Genomic DNA, 22,901 nt, shown 5'->3' with positions numbered 1-22,901 from the left:
GTGAATTATATAGATAACAGAAAGTAAATATGCAACAGTTGTCATATATATATATATTGGGAAGAAACAGTATTGGTATACTACTGAATATTTTAGGTTTTTGTCTCATTTCCTTCAGAGCAGATTGGGAATATTACACAGTGCAAGAAATCCTCGTAACACCGTCCAGCGTGGATATCATTTCTGAAACAATTCCACTCTTCTCCACTTTCTGCTTCCTTTCCTATCTCCTCCCACCCTCATTCATCCTTACTGCTCCTTTTTTCTACTCATCTTTTCCCATTCTTTTTCCTTCATTTTCCTCTCTTCTCCTTTCCCTTTCAACTGATCTTACATGAACGGTATAAATAAATTTTGTCTTCTTTAAATTTATAGTGCCCTCTGTCATTCATGAATTTATCCTCTCCCCCATCTCCTCTACTCCTAAATATTCATTCTTCCGAGTTAGTTTGAAGAGCTTTGCAGGTCTTTACCAATGGTAATATGCCAACCCCACAAAGTCTGAGAATACAACATATTAAACTGTGCCCACACACAAAAATAACAAATGCACACAGGCACGAGGATACACACTCAGGGGGGAATGAAACAATATAACATTATAATTTGGGGCTGTAGTATGTTTTCCCTGTCAAATCTGTGCCTCAGGCATTCCTATTATTGTAATACCATATGCCTCCTATTCGGACTGTGCAAGTAACCTTGTGTGTGTGTGTGTGTGTGTGTGTGTGTGTGTGTGTGTGTGTGTGTGTGTGTGTGTGTGTGTGTGTGTGTGTGTGTGTGTGTGTGTGTGTGTGTGTGTGTGTGTGTGTGTGACTGATAATTTTGCATTCCAAAGGAAACTGATGTTATTACTTCTAGCTAGAATTGATGTGTGTGAATTCACTCATGAAAGAACACACAAACACTCACACGTTTTTAACATTGCGAAATATTTCTGCTTTAGAGGTGGCTGAATCAAACAGTGTGTGTGTGCTGCCTGTGGCGTTGTCTTATTTTACAATGAGCCTGGCCTCTCACTGAGAACGACTTTGTTGGAATGATACATTTCCCTGGTGGTATCAAATAGGCCGATTAACACAAATAATGAAGAAAGGAATAAATGGAAAACATGCAAAACAGATGGAGAGCTGAGAGCAAAGCGGATGAAAGTTATTCTTGCAGAGCATATACCTCTTTTTGAATACTGTTAGAGAAGGGAAATACATAATAGGGAGGGGGAAACAATGGATTGGGCTGCTGATATAACCATGAACTTTGCATAATTTGCAACTGCTATCAGCCCTTTCCCAAGATTCGATTCACAAAAGATAATGGGGTTTTTTTTTCTCATGTATTTTAAAAAACGACATATAGAGGACCTTTATTCATTTATTTTTTCATGACATATCACTGCATCCCGTCACTAAATAAATGAGTTTGAACAGAGCTTGACGATGCTTTCGCCTGGCTACAATCACTGCTGCCTTGATCATTGGAAAGACTTGGCGTGACACCTCTTATAGCCTAAATACTACACACAGTCCAGCCCGGAATCAAACCGGGCCTTGCTTGCTGTGAGACGGCAGTGCCAGCCACTAACGTAATTCCGATTTGTGCAAAGAGGACAGGAGCGCCATTTGCACGGCAGCCCAGTGAGCTTTGCACAATACTCTTTGTGGGTGCTTTGAGAATTAGACAGCTTCTTTTTGTCTCATTTGTGCAGGTTTAGCAGCTGCAGCAGCTTCCAACAATCATTTTGTGAATCTGCCCCTCAGCGTACAAAGAGTATTTGTGACAATAACATGCAAGTGATACAGAGAAAGGGATATAGAGGTATTTAAAAAGGAAATAAAAATGTAATTAAAGAAAAAATTAAATTTGCCTCATTTCAATCCCCAACTATATTCTATTACTTCTGCAGAGAACTAAATCCTTTTTTCATGTTTTCTTGAATGTACTAACATATTTAATTAATCAAGATTAGGTATCACTTCTTACAGCTTTGGTCTCCTTAGACAACCAAACAAGAGTATAAAACATATTTCCTCACTTTGTTGCACGATAACCTCTTAGGAAATTTGTTTTCTCGGTTCTACAAAAACACTGGAGACGGTGGAGTATTGTTTCCATGGAAACAATGCTTGTGCTCAATAATTTGATAATAAATCAAGCATCTTCTGAACACAAAGACAAATACCAACACTCACCTGCCATCTGTATCAGGTACAGAAGCAGCATTTTTCACTGGCTTTGGGTTAATTGATCATTTCACAGTAGGTAATGTGGAAAAATAAGGGTTTGATTTATGTTTTTGCACATGAAAACATGCTTAGGTCCTGCTGAATGGCCATCAAGGCAACGTTTTCCAGCCCCACTCTAACCAAGCTGTTGCATATTCTAACACATCAGTGAGGCGGAAATAAGGGAAGAGAAGAGAGTTAATGCGTAAGTAAAAGTAAAGTGATGGGAATAATTTTCCCATCACTTTACTTTTACTTACGCATTAACTCTCTTCATCAGAGTCCCAGCAGGAATTTCAACTAAGTACTCTCTATTAACGCACATGCAGCACACACACACAAACTGTTAAGGAGACACCCACAGTCTAATCTAGAATGTTCTCTCAAAGGCCCCATCTTGTCTTCAGTTTCATCCTCTGTCTCTCTGCTTGAGAGGAGGAAGTGGATGAAACAATAGAGGTTTTCTCACAGGAGAGAAGAGCATGTTTCTGCAGGTCACAAACAGCCTCGGGGCTGTCTCTCTCTCTCTCACACAGACATACACACACCTAGACACACAAAACCACACATCCATAGAGTCACACACACACATTTTGCAAAAGTGTGTATGCATAGTAGCTCTGAGATCTACTGTACCTGGCGCTCTGTCTCCAACCAGGGTAAAAAATGAACTTTAATGACCTGGGACCCACCGTGGACAGAATGAGGTTATGAAGAGATATTCAGTTGATTTTTACGACATCAGAGACATGGACCTTTTATCCACCACCTCCCATTCTTCATTCACCCTCCCTTTTTAAACTTCACCTGCTGATTCACTTGGGTTTTGCAGAAAACCCTCCGGAAATTACATGCCGGTAGTTCGAGGCTAATGCTCATAATACAGTCAAGCATTAAAGAGGTTGATGGATTATCCCTTTGGTCCAGACCTAAATATCCCCCTCTTACAATACTTACCCATGAAATGCTACCACAAACAAAAGTAGACTCCAGAGCAAACACATCTTTGAGCCTGGATATATTGTTCAGGATAATGTGTTAGCACACAATTGGCTAGCATTGTTGGCACACCAAGAGCAGAAACAGAGTGACATGGGCATCCTAATGGAGTCTTATTACTCACCACCTGTGTGAAATGCCCAACATTAATTTGCATTTTGCCTTGCTCTAATCCGCCAACTTCTAAGAAAAACAAATATCTGGATCCAATCCGCTTGTTAAATGTTTGTCTCTAAATAAGGCTCTCAGTGATTCCGTCTCTCTGCTCTTTTGTATGAAACAGAGAATCAAAAATGCAATGAAAGCTGCAAACTCAGAAGCTCATTCTTGGTAGAAGCAAAAGTGATTTTAACTCCTTCACTTCAAAAGGGAGTCATTTGAGTCTGTGTAAACATGAGAAAAATAAATGATCGGTTAATGAAGCTTATAATACTACATAGGTTACTGAGGGTTAAAATGAAAAAAGCTTTATATGGTTCTGTCATTAATGTAACCATCTCAAGCTGATATGGTTTATTTTTAACCAAAGTGGCATCTTTTTTTATTTTGAAAGTAGGTGAGAAAATGTACACTTGGCTCACCTGATTCCACATCACATTCACAATGTTGTCAATGTCAGGTGGTACAGTTGATGTGATAGTTAGGTTCACCTATTCACGTGGCTTCTTAAAGGCAGAATGAGTAGGATTTTCTTAAAAAACAATGTATAGACCCATTCAAAATAATCCATCTTAATCATCCCCTTCTGCGGCCTTTTCATCAAGAAAATATTGGCATTGTGCATTGTACGCACCGTAACCTTAACCGCTGTCAGAGGGCGTGTGTTTCTAACGTTGTGTTTGCAAACCACAGCTGACAAATCCTACTCATTCTTCCTTTAAATAATTTCTCTGAAAACTGATAACAAATCAGTCAAGAATCTAAAACCAATCAATTATTGACACAAAGTGAACCTCCTGGTGAGGCATCCTGAGTGGTTGGTGCCCCAGTGTGCTAAAAAAAAGTCTTCATGCATTACCACGAGGAAGGGGGTGCTGTGGGCTGCAGATCAGTGGAGTAAGTCTGTATGGTTTTACCTTCCAGCAGATGCCTGATTATACGTATGAATAAGCTGTCGCTAAATAGCATCATAAGCAATCTATCCCCACTGGGAAAAGAAAACTGGATTGTGTAGTCTCTGTAAGGAGCTCTCTTTTCTCTCTCTCACTCTCCCTCATAGTGTGCGCTCATCTGCACGTCTCTCCCCAGTATATTTGCCATTAAGAGGGACTAAGCATTTCATTACAAGTCTACTGAGCTCCGACTGTGTCATTGAAGCCAGAAGCCAGTGTGGCTTTCTTTCTGAGAGATACTAATAACAGAATCAAAGAAGGGAGCGTGTGTTTGTGTGTCTGTATATTCTAGTAATGCTGATGTAATCGTAGGCTCAAACCCAATTAGCCTAGAGGGTAACTCTGTAATAATCCCTACCCCTGGGCATAATGGCCTATTAAAGCAGCAGTGGACAGAATAAATGAGTGTGTCTAAGGAAAGAGAGAGAGAGAAGGAGAGAGAAAGAAGGAGAGGCCGGAAGTACGGGAGGAAAGGGAGGGTAAGAGAGGTGGTAGACTCGGAGGGACGGAAGACAGACTTGTTTAAAATAAAGCTATGTTTCAGTCTTATTTTTACTTTGATGATGTATATGTTTAACTTCATGTACAACAGTTAAACAACAACAGTCATTTCATTAGGGCAGCACACATTTATACATGTTTAAGCATGCTTTAATACAACCGCTGTCATAAACATTTTAAGATAAAATGATCAATATCTTTAATCTGTTAACTGTCTTTCATGCCAAGAAAAGCAAAAAATCTCATTGCCACAGCTTCAAAACAGCCTTTGTGTGTTTTACTTTATTTTATTTGTTGATTTATTTGGAAACCCTCTATCACCGGACTGCCTTTTGGCATTGTTGGGCTCAAGATCACATAAATCTCAACCATGTCAAGACAAAGCTGGGATTTTGTCAGGTGTTCTTCAATAAAGGCATATGAAAAGCAATCGGACTCTGACTACCAAATTCAGAGGAACTATCTCCGTACATCATTTGCTCTTCTGCCGGGTGTCCACAACTCAAACTTTCAGACATTCAACGACCTAGTAGAGAGCAAGATTGCAGCAGGAAAGCAGGGTTTCAACTTTGTGGCAATAGTCTTTGATAGCTACAACCATTGCCCATCAATATAAGACCTTGAAGGAAGCGAAGAAGCACAGTTAAGTCAAGAGACCTATACAAAAGTGCAATGGGGCCAAAGCTGCAGCTATGGTGGATACAGCACCACAGAGAATCTTATCAGAGAGGACCGTTACTTTGACAGAGGGTTTTAAAAATGGTGAGGAGGTCAAATAGTAAGCAAGTCAGTAGATCTATACAGTAACCAGATGAAGGCTGATAGGAGATCAGCGTTTCATGCAATACACCTTGAACAGTCACATTCTTGTGGTATCATCAAATGTAATGAAATAGATTGACTTGTTTTGCTTGTCTACAATGGAAGCAACGGGATGTTCGAAATATCGCCTGCCTGAATGCACTCATGGCCCAAGGGATAGATTTCTCCCAGTCTGCGTTGGAGTTTAGTTCTTTGATTGTCTACCTCCATATGAGGAAACTTTCAGAGTTTAACTTGTGCCCCTTTCTTGAGTGCCCAAACATGACACATTTTGTCACCAAGGATAATGTGGATGAGAAACATGCAGCAAACAAAGATGGAAAAAACAAGTACAATGAATAGACAACGGAAGGTTGTGTGTTTGTATGGTTCACCCCAAAGTGGTAATGTTAAGGTGGAGGCAAATTAGAGGGTAAAAATATGCCGAGGCCCAAAAAGCAGACTTTCATCTTCATGCATCCATTTCCAGCAAATTTCCAAATGTGGACATTGTCTTAAAGTGCACCCTAAACACCAGAAAGATACACATATGCAAGAAGTCAGTGTAGCTACATTGCTCCTTGCCCAACCCTAAACGTTATGCATGAAAAGCATAAATGTATCGTATTTCCGTAGTTACTACTTTGCCTTACTTACAACAGAGAATACAATTACAGGCATCATGACATGCTAATGATTCTTGAATCATTTAGTTTCCTCTGCCAAATATTATGATCCAAGATAAATTAAGTATTAAACCAAACATCTCCAAATTTACTTTGTTTGGTGTGTGTTTATGTAGTTGCATAAGTTGACAGACTCACCTGATGAAAAGTCTACCCGGTTGTTTCTGGTCTCCTTCGTAACATTGATATGAACTGCAACCTTGCTGTCCTCGAGGGAGATCTCCAGCGTGCCATCGTCAAGATTACTAAAGAATAGGAGCCCATCAGGGTTCCACGTACGAAACTGGAAGCTCACAGATATTGTGTTGTGATTGGCTCGACCCGGCAGCTGCAGGAAGCTGGTGGCATTAAAGAAGACCGGGAAGGTGTGGGTCTCCACACAGGCGAACGACAGGTTACGCTGTCAGGAAATACATTTAGAGAGAGAGACACCAACAAAGTGAGAAAACAGGGAGCTATCATCAAAGAGTAAAGTCAAACACAAAGTTAATCTCTTGAGTGTGGTCCTGTATGTGAAGTTGTTTGAATGTTTTAAATGCCCCAACACTTACGGAATCCTGTATTTATTCACCAGGCTTTTGTTTCTTTGAATCTAGCTTCAGAATGTTTACCTTCAGATGTTTCTGACTGAAGCTAGATTCAAAGACTGATGTTGCTTGTACACATTACAGAAATGTTTCTTTTTTGTCCCATCCTGTCTTTGAAACCAGGGTTGAACAGTAACATGGGTGAATTTTGTGTGCCATTGATGAAAACAAACATTATTGTGGATTTCAGGCACTAATTACCAGTGAGCTTCTCCAACCTTGTGATCTTAATCAAATCATCAGCAAATGCACAATATTGAGCTGCCTTACCAACTATAGACAATTACTGATTGCCTCTGCCTGTGTGTGTGTGTGTGTTTCGGAAATTTGAGAGCAGATCTGTTTTGATTAGAAATGAACGGCTGTGTGAATCATCAGAGAGAATTAGAGGTGCGGCTTTAACGAACTTGATTAGTGTCTCCATTTGTTCAATCAGTTCAGCAGAGATCGAAGAAGATACACTGGCTGTCCACTGTTGAGGAAGAACAGGAGAAGGGGAGAGACTAGAGCTCTGAAGCAAGCTCTTGAAACGGTAACTCATTTTAAGGATGGCAAAACACTTAATGTGCTGAAATTACATCTAGTAGTTGAGGAGAAGAGAGGGATTTAATATGTTCCTTATTCAGTTGAGATACGTTGAAAACAAACTGTTTCAAAGTCATCGCAGCCATGCTATCAAGAGAGAGCACAAAGACAGGAGGCAAACACATGGAGGGGCCACTGATAGGTCAGTTGCATCTGATTAATTATGAATCTGTAAAACTATTTTGGTCCTGTGAATAAATTGCCGCTCACTCAGGTCAAATACAGAGTTAGTGTGACAATAATGAGCATGTTCGGTTTTCAGCTGCCTTTATATGCATGTTACTTCAAGCTCTCTAGATTGATATGTTTGCAATTGAATTGCATTATGTTTATATATATGTATATGAGACTGTCTGTGTGTGTATGTGTGCATGCACATTTTGCTTACAAAGCTGGAGGTGTCTAGCTTCTTCCGACGGGCCAGGTCTGTAATGTTGTCTCCGTTGTAGTTGATGCTCTCCATGCAGCCTTTAAAGTTCTTCCTTCCTCCTCCCACTGGCTTCCCACTGTATGGCATCCCCCCAAAACTCAACTACAGAAGGACAGAAACAAAGAGAGAAAGAGATGGATAGGGGAAAAAAGATTGGAACTCCCTTACCATTGATTAGAAGAAGCTACATGAGTGTAACATGCAATTAAAATCATCTATATTGGCACCATTGCTCAGCTCTTCCCCCCACAAACAGGGATTACAGAAGAAACATACAAATGTATAATGCAAGAAATTGCAACAATTAAATTTCTATGGATCTAATAATGGCATGCTAAGATTAATCAGACAGTTGGGGACTTCTTGGTTTGAAAACAACTCAAACTTGGATAATGTTGGGCTTTTATGTGCAGATGAATGTCAAAGAAATACATGAAGCTTTAGCATGATGTGTAGCCTTCAGTTTTAAAATACGCCTATGTCACATATTTGAATGCAGACATGCATGGACCAGGCCTGAACCACAGTCACTGCTCTGAATTTATGTTTAGGAAAAGTAGTGTCAGCTCCAAATAAAATCCCAAGATATTTGGTCTTCACTACTAGGTGCAATACTGACATTCTAATACCAAATATTTTTAACCAAATCACCTTTATATCAGCATACGGTTTATATATACATTATATAATACATTATATATTTATATTATATGACTGTGGGAGCATTGGGAGAAAGCATTAAAGGAAGATGACAGAAGTTTGTGAGGAACAGATGCGATGATAACAGCACTGAGGCAAGGAGATGGAGGCTAATAAACAGGCATCTGGTGGGAGGCACTGAAGGACACAGAACTGATGAAAATGTAAACTGCCTTTCATATTTTTCGACAGTAGAACATGTGTTTTTTTTCTTCCAGAGATAGCTCTGAGGGATGTAAAGAAGATTGAGGGGGATGTGCAATTACCAGCTGATATGTGTCTGTCTATGTATGTATGTGTGTGTGTGTGTGTGTGTGTGTGTGTGTGTGTGTGTGTGTGTGTGTGTGTGTGTGTGTGTGTGTGTGTGTGTGTGTGTGTGTGTATGTATGCTTGTCTGTGTATGTAGTGACGCTCCAGTAGTCTTAGTAATTACTGCCAAGGGTAGACACAAATGCACCCGGATATTTAGTCTACGGGCTCAAATGGGAGCGGAAACACAGACGTGTACACACATACACAAAGAAACACATGCACACACACAAGACGGAGTGTGTGGGCTGGATGGAATACAGTGGTACACTGAGTAAAAGCTGGTCACAATTCTGCTATTAGTAGAGAGACTCAGTCAGGCAATAACACTGCCAAGATCCATTCAGGGTTCACCACATACACACACACAAACACACACACACACACACACACACACACACACACACACACACACACACACACACACACACACACACACACACACACACACACACACACACACACACACCCTCCTGGTTTATCCTGTTGTATAGATTTCCCTGAAGATCCTTTAATTCAACAGCTTCAGTTTAATTGGACTGTGGTTTGTCTTGCCCCATTTCTCTGTATCCCACTTGACACCAGAGCAGATCACCCATATCAGCAATACTCGCTAAAGGTCACACACAACCAAACCAATGCAAACCAACAAACACCCATACATGTGTATGTCATCATCGCACACAGCATCATATGCATGCACATTCCTACATTACACACAAGAGCATTTCATACCCATTATGCATTCCAAAATCAATTTCCTGGTTTTAAGTATTATTAGCTGAACTCTCTGCCTTCCATTACCGAATGTCATGAATTATGTGAGTTTTATGGATTAGCATTATAGCACAGTGTAAAAACAATATCTGGTTTTGATGTGTGGTATCAATGCAATGTGCAGAACGAGGAGGCTTAGCTACAACCACTGATGAGCAGCTGCAGAATCTGTTCAGCGCATAAAAAAAGGTAATGTGGTAAAACACTTACATAACAAGAAGCATCACAAATAACGACTATTAATAAGTAAAGGTAAGCTCCTCTCTCTCACAGGTTTGAAATGATTAATCAGCCCTACTGAGACTCCCAGCGCTTTTTGGAGGGTTCATATTTTATCTGAGAACCTCTCACGTATAGAATTCTGTGCTAAACATCAGTACTGCCCAAGGCCCCTTAACAAGAACTCTCAATAAGTTTTCTAGAGGATTTAAGTTCACGTCCATCATTAAGTTCCAAAATACAAATACACAACACCTCAGATGTTAACGAAGAAAAGCTTGCAAGCTAGTTCAGGCAGGCAACTCAGATGGATCGCTACACTCAACATGACATGCTCCTCTATTTTAAGCTGGTCTGCTCAGTCTTTTGCTGCCCTGCTCTCACTTTTTGCTTCTGGTACTGCAGTTCAAAAGCTCCACTTCCACCTCAGCATCCACCTGTAGGCTCTGAGTATAAATTGAGCTAGAGGGGAAGTTCCTATTGCAGAGATTCCTTGCTGAGAGTGATGAGGTCAGGCCCTAGAAGCCAAATATCAGTACTATTGTGTATTATTATGTTCGTGTCAGTGTCACATTGTGAATGAAAGGTCTGTGGGCATGCACCTTTGCCACTTTATGCCACTAAAATTGCATTGTGTTTGTAACAAGATCTGGTCTGAACAGGTTGAAACAAAAATGCAATTTCATGCCAAAATAATACCCATAAATGGCACGGCGCTACCTCATCAGAATTGTGTCAGTTGCACCATACCTCCCACCTTGGCACGGATAGGTTTGTTTAAAGCCAGGGAATAACCAAAAAGACAACCAGAGGAAAATTGCAAAAGGACAGCTTGTGCACTACTGCTGGCTTGTAAGATAGAACCTGTTAGTATTATAGGCTGAAAACAAATGCAAATTGTGACGACCTGCTAAGATAGCATGCTACTTAAGAGATCCTGGTAGATATAACAACTATAGTAGGTTAAGAAGTTCCACTAAAATAAATAAATGTGCTCTTTAAGCAGCCATGAGTGCCTATCGATGTACAGCTTTTGGATCATTTGGCACCCAGAGGTTTTGTTATTAACATGATGTCAAGCTGATATGTCTTTTAAAGAAATAGATGTAGTGTATCTTTAAGTAGCAAGCATACTTTATACAACATTAACTATTTCCCAGTCACCTCATGTATCTTTTTTTTGACATGTCATTGTATGTATGTTATAAGGCTTTTGTGTTGGATTCATTTCTTCATCTATTTCAAAGGGGTGACTGCCATTCCATGTCTCCATTCTTCAAATTCCCGACTCAATGTGATACTCAGTATACTTTGCTTCTCACCTCATAGTCTAGATCGAGGTGGTCGAACTCTCCATTGGTCCTGAAATGCTGAGTGTGTCTGTCCAAGGTGAAGTTGACATTACGACGATAGCGTTCGATCACCACTGAGTGCCAGTGATTGTCATCCAAGAGGCTGCCGGTGGTCACGGAGGTATGACCCAGGATAGAGCCATACTGGTTACTGCCTGTAATTAACATGTCATAATAATACAAGGTGTAAAAATACAGACATTGGACGTTGTAAGTAAAGCAGCACGTTTTAACAAGATTATTTAAAATATGTCAGGCGGAATATGTAGAAACAGCAGTTGAATTTGCCTCTACTCTAAAAAATAAATTTTGAATTTTTTTATTATTTTGGGCATCTTAACAAGGACCAATTAACATAAAATGCATTTGTGACTTCTCTTGCAGGGATTTTTCAAAATAGACAGAAATAAGCTCAGTGCTTTACATTTTACATTTACATTTCATCCTCACTCACATTAGAAAATAATTAATTTTGGTGCTGTTTCCTGCCAGCAATAACACACTAGACATGTCTTAAGCAGCTAAAATTGTTGTTAGTTGTAACACTAGGTACACAAATGCAACACTGGAGTTGTTGCTTCCAATGCTGCAGTGAGCACCCTTAAAGGTTACAACGGTTCTGTCAGCAACACTGCTGGTCGACAATGAGTGATACTCCACACACTTATGGATTGCTGTGGCTGTTTACAGGGTAAAGGTCAAAAAGTGGTGCCTGGATGCTTTGTCTTTGCTCCAAGATAATGATATCCTGACAGACAGTGCATTCATTTGGATAACAAAAGTTTAGCATTATTGTCGAGTCTATAATGAGGGTAGTATTCTTTCAACCTGTCATATCTGCAAACACAACTAGTATAGTGTTGCTGCATGCATTAGACTGAGTACTTATTAAATCCAAGGATCGGGGTGGGTATAGCTTGGCCTCATCACCCGGATATTTCATATTCATTATTTCAAAACTGCTTCAGTTGTACTTTGAGGTCTTATGGTTTTACAAACAAAGTTTGAATACTGTCAGAAGGTAAAACATGCTACATCAAAGACATTTTGGCAGGAAGATCAGCATACTTTGCTTTTTATTTCTATGTCAATGTAAATTACATGCATGTGTTGCCCACCCAGGTTTATCTGCAGCAGCAGCTTGGCTTTGTGAAGCTCCAAGGTGATGTAGTCTCCCTGTTGGCCCTCCCCATGAAGAATCACACCCTCACTCTCTGACGTCTTGAACCTCAGTGCAATCACATCCTTAATGATCTTCATCTTCTTCACCTGAACACGTGAAAAAACACAATGCACTTTATGTGGTGGATAAAAAGAAACAAAAAAGGAAAACAAATAAAGAAAAACAACTTTCTTTACTTAGCCACAAAACAAGAATACCTGCACTTTCCCAGGTCAACCAGTCACCTTCTCAGAATCTACATCAAATTATTTTTATTTTTTATTATTTAACCTTTATGTCTACAATGACCTTGACAGACCTATGACTGTTAATGGGAAGGTTTAGTCAAAATATTACATCCAGTACCTTAAAACGATATGAGATTACACCCTGTCCATCAAAGTTGATCACACCCGCCCCTAAAAAGACAGAAAGAAGACAGATATAAACAAGAGAGATAAGAACAAAAATAATGAAGTGGAAAACACGACAGAAAGACAGTGACAGTAAGGGAAAAAGAAAAAAGGCAAGTGATTAGTGAAGTGCATTGTGATTGCAGTTATGGAAAGATAAAGACCCTCATCCTAGAATTGACAAAGAGTGTACTAAAGTCTACGTTCTTTTAAGACTGGGACAATAAATTAGTATTGATAACAAAATCATTACAACACAAGAAGAAATGGTAGGAGGTTTGTGTATCCAAAATATTTTCTTTACAGGTTACTATTGCTGCAATATAGACAATATTTAATGACACTCTACCCAATAGGCCTTTTCACAGAGGACAGCTTAAAAATCACAATATGAAAAGCGCAGGTGTTAATAATACAATTAATTATGACTGAATTCTATTTTGATGTTTCTGTTTCAGGGTCCTGATACACTTTGGCTCACTATCACACAGTCATGGCTCACTGGGATAATTGAATAGAACAGAGCCACCGTACATTTTATTTGAAACACCTGTGCTGTGTAATACTTTCTATAAACAGAGGTGAATTACAGATGTTGTATAAAATACTGTTGGTGAGCAGAGACATTTGTTAACAGTAAACATGTCCTATTGCATTGCATTGTCATGTATCTAAAGCTCCTATGGGAAATTAATTAGTATTACTTTTTTCACAAATGGCAGCTTTTGAATGGGCTGAATGAGAATATTTTAAACTTATACTGAGAATGTGTGAAACAATAAAACATTGTTATTGCATTAAAACTAAATGCAGCAGGTGTTTTCACTGATTGGTTGCTGGGCGGAGCCACAGAGCTGATGTCTAATTAGCCATAACTGAAAACACCTGTGTGTGTGAGTAGGCCGGTAAACATACTTATCAACAGGTTTGAATGCTGCACTTGTTTTGTCAAATGTACAATATAATTAGGTCCAAAACTGATATTGTGCATGTAAAAATAAACGTTTCAATCTAGACAGGGCAGAAAGGAGACAGGCAGCATGGTGGAGGAGAAGAGGAACAAAGTGCAGTGCTTGAGGCCCCTTTCAATCTAACTCTAATCATCCCAACTGTTCAAGTGGTTAGTCGAGAGAGAGAGAGAGAGAGAGAGAGAGAGAGAGAGAGAGAGAGAGAGAGAGAGAGAGAGAGAGAGAGTGTGTGCCTGTGAGGTGTGATTGGTTAAGGAAGGTAGACAGGAGTGTACGTATGGGCTATGATAGGATAACGGGAAAGTCTTCTTGCAATAGTTCTTGTTCTCCCTTTAAACTTATTAACATTTACATATTTTTCCATTACTCTCCTCTCTGCTCGACCCTTATTTATTTTACTTCCCTCTTTACTTTCCTTCCATCAATTCATTTTCTCCAGCCTTCTCTTTCTCTCTATCTCTCTCCCCACCCATCATTTTCTTCTGTCACATTTGTTAGGTGACAGTCTTCCAGTTGTTTTATGTGATATTAAAGATCTAGGTGTGCTGCTCAGAAAAGGGTTGCCAGCTCAGCTGAGTGCTTGGTGTCTGGATGAATACTTTATGGGGGGTGGAGGGCTTTTCTTCCACCTGCAAACATCTGTGAGAGGCAAAGAATGAGAGAGAAAGAGAGAAAAAGATGACCCACTACGATGGAGAGCAACAAGGAACGACCGCTTTGTCTGAAGCCAGATGATGGCAGCATGCACACAAGATGGCAGAGATTTTCAGACCTTCACCCAGGAGACCATGCCGTTTTGGACCCTGACCCAGATGGTGGTTTACCATAGACAGCTGCATGTCACAGCCAATAAAATCTTCACTGAAAAATATGAAATCTAATGGAAGGACCTACTGTAATCTAAAGGATAACACTAAATAAGAGTAGACATACTCAACTTCAAATGGCAAATGGCAATGCTTGATTGTGTTATTCCCAACAAAACAAAAAGACTTGAAATCAGCCAAGATAAAGCAATACCACAAAGATACCACCTGCGTCATGTCGTGGCAAACTGAAGGTACACTTAAGTGGCATGTTAAATTGTATCCATGGCAACAGATGTCATTGGGCAAGCAGCAAATTAGATGGCTGTGAGCACAAAAGCAGGTCACTCTTAGTATAACCAGCCTTTACTAAACTAAAGGATTTGGGTGTTTTTCATATAATTGGCAGATGTGTATTTGCATTTTATGACTGTTGGTAGGACACAATAATTAAAATATTAGATTTATTTTATGCTCTGGTATGAATTTGGTCAATGCTTTTGATTCTATAGATGACATGATAAAACAAATGATGAAAGGTTCATCCCAGCCCTAAACTGTAATGCTGTATGTACTCCCCTGTTTTCCCTATACTTAATGCACGTTAGGGCCTGAAGGCTACATGATGCCTTTTTTTGTTTGTTTTTGGCCTCAGTCCTGCTCCAGAAATAGATGCTAACAAAAAACAAATCTACATAAGTACATTTCTTGGACTCAACAGATAATGATGGTGATACAGCATCCTGACAGCAGATATAGAGTATTGTTGGCATAACGGCCACAGGTTGGAGTCAGATATGATATGCTTGCAGTCATTTGAAATTCTACTTGCATGAGAGTGATTGGTTTGTGTAGAAAATTTAATTTGTACTCTGTTTCCGTCCCACCCCCCTTTCTCTCACATACAGGCTCTACTATTTCCTGACTCATCTATGAAATAATTGATTTTCTGTTGATTCTATGTTAATCAAAATGGAAATGAGCACGTAAATTCCACAGCATGGTGGCTCACGACTCCTTTATATCCTCTAGCTCTGGCACAGACACATATACACACAGCCTTTCATTGCATAGTCCTAGATGAGTCATAATATGGTATTGCATTTAATTATCATACATTTTCAAAACCCTGAATTATCATCTACAACCAACATATTTGGTGATTATGCTGGGAACATAACATCTATATTTATCTGCCTCCTTCTCCTCCTACTAATTCTCTTTTGTGCTTTTCTTCTTCCATCCTCTTTTCTTTGCCGTTGCCTAACCCTGTACTTCTCTGTTGCATCTTTGGATTGGGAAGGAGGAAAACATTTAGGAGAAGTTGATTCTAAAAGAACTTGAGAGTCGGGGAGTGAAGGCTGGGTAGATGAACAGGCAAATATGCAAGTTCTCATTTTCTGACTGAATGCTGAATAAAGGAGTAGTGACAGCAAAGGATACATTCAACATTGTGAAATAGATACAGGCATGACAGGACGAGTGCCGATTAAAAAATAATAATTTGCAGTTATAGTTAAGATTTCTTAAGATAAGAAAGGAGGTCTTAGATAGGAGAGGACACAGCCCTGACCATGAGCCAATTCTGTAATAGGAAAAAAGGATTTGAAACTTATGTTGAGGTAGGACAAGCAGTTAGGATATTTTTCTGTAATGAGGCCCCAGGGATATATATGTATTCAAATAAAAGTGAAAGTTAGCGAGAGCACACATGATCTATTTTATCATGAGTTATTTCATAAATTTACATCCGAGAGTTAAGCATAATCACTGTGTTCCCCTACTGGACCACGAGCAGCTCCGCTGGAGCGAAGCTGGCTAAGGTCACACCAACGGTAGTGGTTGTGGAGGTCGGAAAAAGTGAAACTCATTCTCTTTTCATGCCTAGATTTTGCTATACCACAGTCTCAGTGTAGTTCTACTGTTGTGTATATTTGGGGATTTTGGAGTGCATAGTTTCTGTTGTTCTGTATATCTGTATAGCTGAAGGAGAAATGACAGCTGCAATTTGGTACAGTTTGCTGTTAAGCGACAAAACCTCTTTTGCATCATCAATGATTGGACAGCAAAAGAAACAGTAACCTTAAAGAGATGACATTTTGAATGCCCAAAAACCCCTATGTATTAAAATGGCAGTAACAGCCAGTCAATATTTCATTTAGACAGATTGTTTGCAAAAAACATATTAATACAGTGTATGACACACTGCTTGAACACAATTGACAAGTCGCTGGAGAAGCTGCAAAACACATAAATCATATCTACATCAAATCTGGTCTTTATTGAGTCTAAGTACTTACTTTCACATTTAGCTAGCTACAGCAGTGACAAACAGACTGGGTTAAATAGCCAACTTGGATCAAACTCAATTTACCAACTATTCTGTTGTTAACTTATATCCCTTTCTAAAAAGTGCTTACACATAAATAGTATAGACTGTATTTCAGGTTTATTTCTCAGTCTTGCAAAAATGTTGTTTACAGCTCACAAACCCGCTGGTGCTTGACACCCAGCTTGACTGTTGTGTAAGCTATTGATTGTTCCGACATTTATTTCTCTAAAGTTGAGAAATATATCTGGATGTGTTATACTTCCATGGTTCCATGCTAAACTGTATTTGGAAAAGTATAAGTAAACAATGCTCATAAATTATGAAAGGATCTGAGCAGGCCCTGTAATGATTGTTACCTGCCTCAATGTGCTACCCTACTTTTAGAAACCTGTAAAAAATATCTTCTTTACCTTCTTAACTGTCACTAAAAAATAAAGCATAATAGCTTTATCATGCTGAACCTACAAGACATTATTTCAAGTTGCTAATACTAAAATTGTGTGCATGTATGAGATACTTATCCATAGTCAGTGTATTACCTACAGCAGACCGTCGTCTAAACTGACTTTAAGTACTTCATACAGTGCCACTTCAAAACACCCAAACCATCTCTTCAAAAAACTAGACAGATGTTACCAAAATCAAATGCCAGTTTTTAAATTTAAAGTCCAATTTAACATCAATGAGACCAACACTGTTAAAAAATACAAGGGTAGAAGCTCTTCTGGTTAAAAAACAGCAACAGCAACGACTTGACTTTATCAAAGCACAAAAGCAGTCACGTGTATTAGAGGTGAATTATTTCCCTGTCAAAGTTGTTTGTGAGTGTAGGAGTGTTTCGTTGGAGGGGACATGTGATGGATATAAACTCAGAGTGGGCTGGATTTCTGTGTTTTATTGTTCCGTGCATCTGTGCATGCGTTATGCATCACTCTCTCTCTGTGTGAGTACCACATCTTGTCATTCTTATCATTACTGACTTGCTTTGCTTTTAACATGGGAAGGAAATGAAACAAGGGAAATATAATCAAAGGGATGAGGACTGACTTGAATGCAGTACATGCCCTTGTGTTCACACGCACAGACACACACACACACACACACACACACACACACACACACACACACACACACACACACACACACACACGCTCACAACTATATCCACACAGTGTTGTGCATTCTCCGGAATGAAAGATGTACGTGTGTCACTTATAACAGTAATTTATGCAGAGCCTTAATTGAAATTTGTTATCAAAATCAATTTGGCAGCCGTTAATAGGATGAGAACAAAGGGGCTGCAAGAGAGTCAGTTCCCTGATGATACATTTGTTAGGAAGTGAGAGGCAGTGTGTTAGTGTGTGTGCATCTGTGTGTCTGTCCGTCTGTAACTGTGCGTCTGCATATTTCGGTACCTGGCGTTTGTCTTCTTCGTAGCAGACAAATCATTATTGTGCTCATCAATAATTATAAATCTTTATAAAACTAAAGTTTTATCATACATCATCAAGTACTTGCTCAAGTATTGGGCTGAATATTTGTAGTTACTAGTTGAATGTGTGTGTGTGTGTGTGTGTGTGTGTGTGTGTGTGTGTGTGTGTGTGTGTGTGTGTGTGTGTGTGTGTGTGTGTGTGTGTGTGTGTGTGTGTGTTTGTCTCCACTCACAATAAGAGCAGCCATAGACTTCAATGCGCAGACCAATCCGTCCCTCCTCACTCCAGTCCAGCGGGACGAGCCTCAGGAAACGTGCCACGATTCCCTGCTGCAGCTCGTGGCGAACGGAGCTCTCTGAGTTGGAGTTCCCAGAGAAGGCCTGTGAAGACAAACACAAACACACAAACAGACACACAATGAAATACATCAAAGCCACAAGCCTGCAGTCAAACAAGCAGCTTTGAGACTAGGAGCAAGAGTATTTGTTCCATTCACCACATCCTGCCCTAAAGGTGCACACTCACAAAACATACAAAATAATTACGAGTCTACATATCTAATAAGCCCGTCTGAAACAGTCTGACTGCAGGGGATTTGAAGAGGAAATTGCATATTGTATTCAGCTCGGAGTGGATGTAAGAAAGTCCCTGTTCACATCATCTCATATTTAGGCAGATTTCTGGGTCCCAAAAGATCCACAGGGGCTTGTGACTGATGAGGTCTACGGTTCCTTGTCATATTAGCACTGCGTTCTACGCTTTTCCGTTAATGCAGTCTCTGAGATCTCAGCCTCTAGAAAACAACATACTGTATTGCCTTTAAACAAAAGAAGAATAGTCTGTTGATTTATTCACCTCACTGTGCACATACAATAAAGTGTACGAGACAGAAGAGTAAACGCTTTCTTTTTGGTTCTTGTTTAAAATCACATCCAAACACTTTAACTAATCTATAAAGGGGTAGGGTGGCAGCAATTCACCATAGTCAGCAAAGAACAGGAAGGCAGAGACAATAAAGTGGTTTGAAATTGAGGACAGCGTGCTACGTTCGACAGTCTGTCATTTCTTTGGAAATGTAATGGCAGTGATACACTAAAAGAGCAACATTAACTGCCTCTCTAAATCTTTTCAGCAGAATAATTTAGGAATTCATTCGTGTTGTGATTTGATTTTCACTTCGTCTTCATTTCTGCTTTGCTGTGATACGTTTTACACTGACCAATGACTAGGTAAATCTTGTTAGAGAGGGGTAGCCAAATATGTAAATGTAATATGTATGAATGTATTTTTAGAAGCAGAAACGAGGGACAAAACAGAGAAATCCCACTTATTTCAGAGCATAGCAGAAACCTAGAGTACTGACAAAGTCAAAAGGAAATGCACAGTTTAACACATCCCTTCGTTCAACTATTTTATTTTAATTTGCTTCCCTCTTTCCTCCTCTCCTCTGCTCCTCCTGCTCAGTGTCTCTTCCTTCACTTGACCTGGCACATGATGGGGAGAACCTCTAACCATCCACTAATCCGCCTCACTACAGTCCCTGAACTATTTTCACCGCTATGCTTTCTCCTCCTCTCTGCAACAAACATACACGCCACCACCATGTTTAGTATGCTACCCTTCTACACACATACGCACTAACCATTTGGGAGAAGCATCATTAAAAGCCTAGCAGGTAACTTAACAAGAGCAAGACACTAGACAGCCATGTGCTATTCTAGATAAGACATGAAGTGGGCAGGGCAGTGGACGAGTGTGAGGGAAAGAAAGCTCTGCTTAGGCAGTCTGCTTTGAGCTGACTCCTCAGTGACCCATATGTACCCCTGAAGATATGCTATCTGCAAAGGAGGAGATGGTCAAGGGTTCACACTAAGCTCAGAGCCACTGTACTTGTACTGCGGTAGGGGAGAGGACATGAGGTGAGCGGCGCTTCTATCTCCTCTGTGCCTTTCCTTCACTTTCATTTTTAATCTTTATTTATCCAGGAAAGGTTAACCGAGCCCACAAACACACGCTTTTTTATTAGCACCCTGCTTCAAATTCACACAGCTCCACATGACTCAGCAGGGAGCCCTTCAGTGTACTTTAACTGCAGCGTCTAGTCTCTGCAGGTGCACAGGTCCTAACATTCTGGGTTAAGTGACTTGCTCAAGGTACCAGGCGGGCAGGAAATAGGCAATCTACAGCTTATTGTACTCGTAGGTTAAGGAAGGCGAAATAAAATAATATTCCATGTTTCAGAGCCACCTCAAAACAGAAGTATGTGTAAATGGTGGTGAACTGATCACCCCGCAAAACCAGTTCCAGTAACTGCTCGTTTAGTCTTGGTTTAGGACGCTGTTATCCAAAACGGGCCTGAACTCTTCCATCTTCTAGGGAAACAGGAAGTACGCAGAGTAAATCCCTTTCCATCTGTCATGAGAGGGGGCAACAGACGCAGCCTGTTTCTGTAACACGGCCTTGATCTCTAATGAGAGGTAATCTGTCTTCCCCTAGAAGGATAGATTCCACCCTCCTTGACCCCCGTGAATGGCTGCAGACCTGGAGAGATGGACCCAGTGTCAGTGTCCTATCCATGCACTCATTTAATGTTCAGTCACCTTGCCACTTCCTGTAAAACTGCCTTAGAGGATGAGGGATCAACTGTGACGCAGCAGCTAAAACGCAGTGATATTCTGTCTCTGCCAGTTCGCCGCTTGACCCTCCATAAACTGAAGGCTGGGAGATGGAGGGGCGACATAGAAAAGGCCAAGCCGGTGATGAGGTTTGTAAACAATAAGGGTTGAGAGGACATCTCTTTACCCAAGACATGGCTATAAGTCACAGTGTCCTAAGAGCAGCAGTTGAGCTAAGATAAGTCCACATTTCAACATATTGTACAAAGACACAAAATGAGCTTCTGAAATCAAAAAACTTGTTAAAGATGTCCTCAAAGCTGAAATATTCCTCTAACCACTGATACTACTTCCGCTCTGTGGAGTTGTTGGTAAATTTCTCAGATTTTCTCTCCAAAAGTCTTCTCTTTCACTGTCAAATCTTCTAAATCCTTCCTCACATCCTTTGCTCTCTATTGCATATTTGTCCTTTACTATTCTGTTTCCAAAATGCCTGTGGTCCTGGCTCAGGATTTGAAGCACAAAAAGCACAAATGTATCAATTTGCATGCACACATGGAGCACATATGCACACATACGCACCACCGCCCACACACCACCTTGCCATTTAAACTTTTCTGCAGCGTTAAAACCGGATATCACCCTTAAGCTTATTTCACAGTTGGAAATGAAATAATAATAAAAAACTCTGAATACAGTATATCAACTGAGGATTTGGCTGACAGCGTGCCCAAGACTTTACTCCTTTTTGTCCAGCCGACACTTTCCTCTCCTTGCCCGTCAAGGTATGAGAGATAGAAAGGGAGAGAGAACAAACCCATTTTCCAGCTCCACCCAAAAGCTCCATCCCCAATTTCCAGCTTCCTTCTTTTACTTCTCTATTGTGTTCATCCCGCTATACGGCACTTATCTGTTCTTGGCTGAATGAACAGTTCAATTCAAAGGCATTACTATTCAGAGCAGAGGGCAGAAGGTAGGATAGGGAAGAGAGGAAGAGGAGGAGGATAAAGATGAGGAAAAGTTGTGGATGCTGAGCGCCTCGCAAAAGTCTGCTTAGTCAACCATTTAATTCCCTCTCCTCCAAAGTCCAATCATTAACCAGCATCCAATGAGTAATTGGGAATTTGTGTGAGCTTGTGTGTCACTTCATACAGTGTATGTGTGACCGTTTATGTCGGTGAATGTGTGTGTGTAATTGTTCGGCAACTTAAGAGCTTAGACACTTTGACGTTTTGTTTAATCAAGAACTGAGGCAATTTAGGGCAACAAAGGCCACAAAGTGCCTGAGGCCACTTTCAGATTTCACCCAGTGTATGTCTGTGTATGTGTGTGCACTTAGGTTTATGGATTTGCGTGTTTCTCTCCACAATTTTCTACCTAAAAGTGATGTATATTCATGCTATGTTCATCAAACTTCTTAAAAAAAAGATCATGGCACACTTGGGAATCCTCAGTAGATACAAACCAAAAAATATTTACTCCAATCTTTTTGTACTCCTGTGAAGATGTGCATTAAGTTTAAGAATATTAAAAATGCTGTGTTTTTAAAGTATGAAATAAGCGAAGTTAGGGAGAAAAACCTTGGATGAGAATCAAAACAACGCAGAGCTGTCACATGATTTAAGCATTCCATGAGATCAGTGGAGGAAACTTGGAAAACAAAAATAATGAGGGAAGCTGAGAGCCAGCCAGTGTCCTTGTTGGTCATTTGGAACACCAGGGCCGCTGTCATTCAAGAAACAACAAGCCAATCACATCACTACAGCTGGTCAACAAATACCCCTGTGGTCTGCTATGTCTCACACAAACACACATCACTCGACATGTAAACAAGATACTCATGCATGTTGGCATGCATGTGCCCATTCACAAACCCGGGCATTCATACAGACA

General features: G+C 40.1%; 1 protein-coding gene across 1 annotated transcript in view; it reads right to left on the bottom strand.

The window, feature by feature from the left end:
* cntnap2a (contactin associated protein 2a) overlaps nt 1-22,901 on the bottom strand; it is a 304,116-nt gene that overhangs the window by 132,510 nt on the left and 148,705 nt on the right. The window contains exons 4-9 of the mRNA XM_054622578.1: nt 18,626-18,773; nt 12,808-12,860; nt 12,398-12,548; nt 11,250-11,434; nt 7,882-8,025; nt 6,460-6,721 (exon numbers count right to left, since the gene is read on the bottom strand). Coding sequence (XP_054478553.1) covers nt 6,460-6,721; nt 7,882-8,025; nt 11,250-11,434; nt 12,398-12,548; nt 12,808-12,860; nt 18,626-18,773 — 943 coding nt within the window. The remainder of the gene's footprint in view (nt 1-6,459; nt 6,722-7,881; nt 8,026-11,249; nt 11,435-12,397; nt 12,549-12,807; nt 12,861-18,625; nt 18,774-22,901) is intronic.

The sequence above is a fragment of the Anoplopoma fimbria genome, chromosome 21 (assembly GCF_027596085.1).
Source record: "Anoplopoma fimbria isolate UVic2021 breed Golden Eagle Sablefish chromosome 21, Afim_UVic_2022, whole genome shotgun sequence".
NCBI classification, from domain to species: domain Eukaryota; kingdom Metazoa; phylum Chordata; class Actinopteri; order Perciformes; family Anoplopomatidae; genus Anoplopoma; species Anoplopoma fimbria.
Note: the sequence above shows the minus strand (reverse complement) of the source record. Positions and strands in the feature narration are given on the sequence as shown.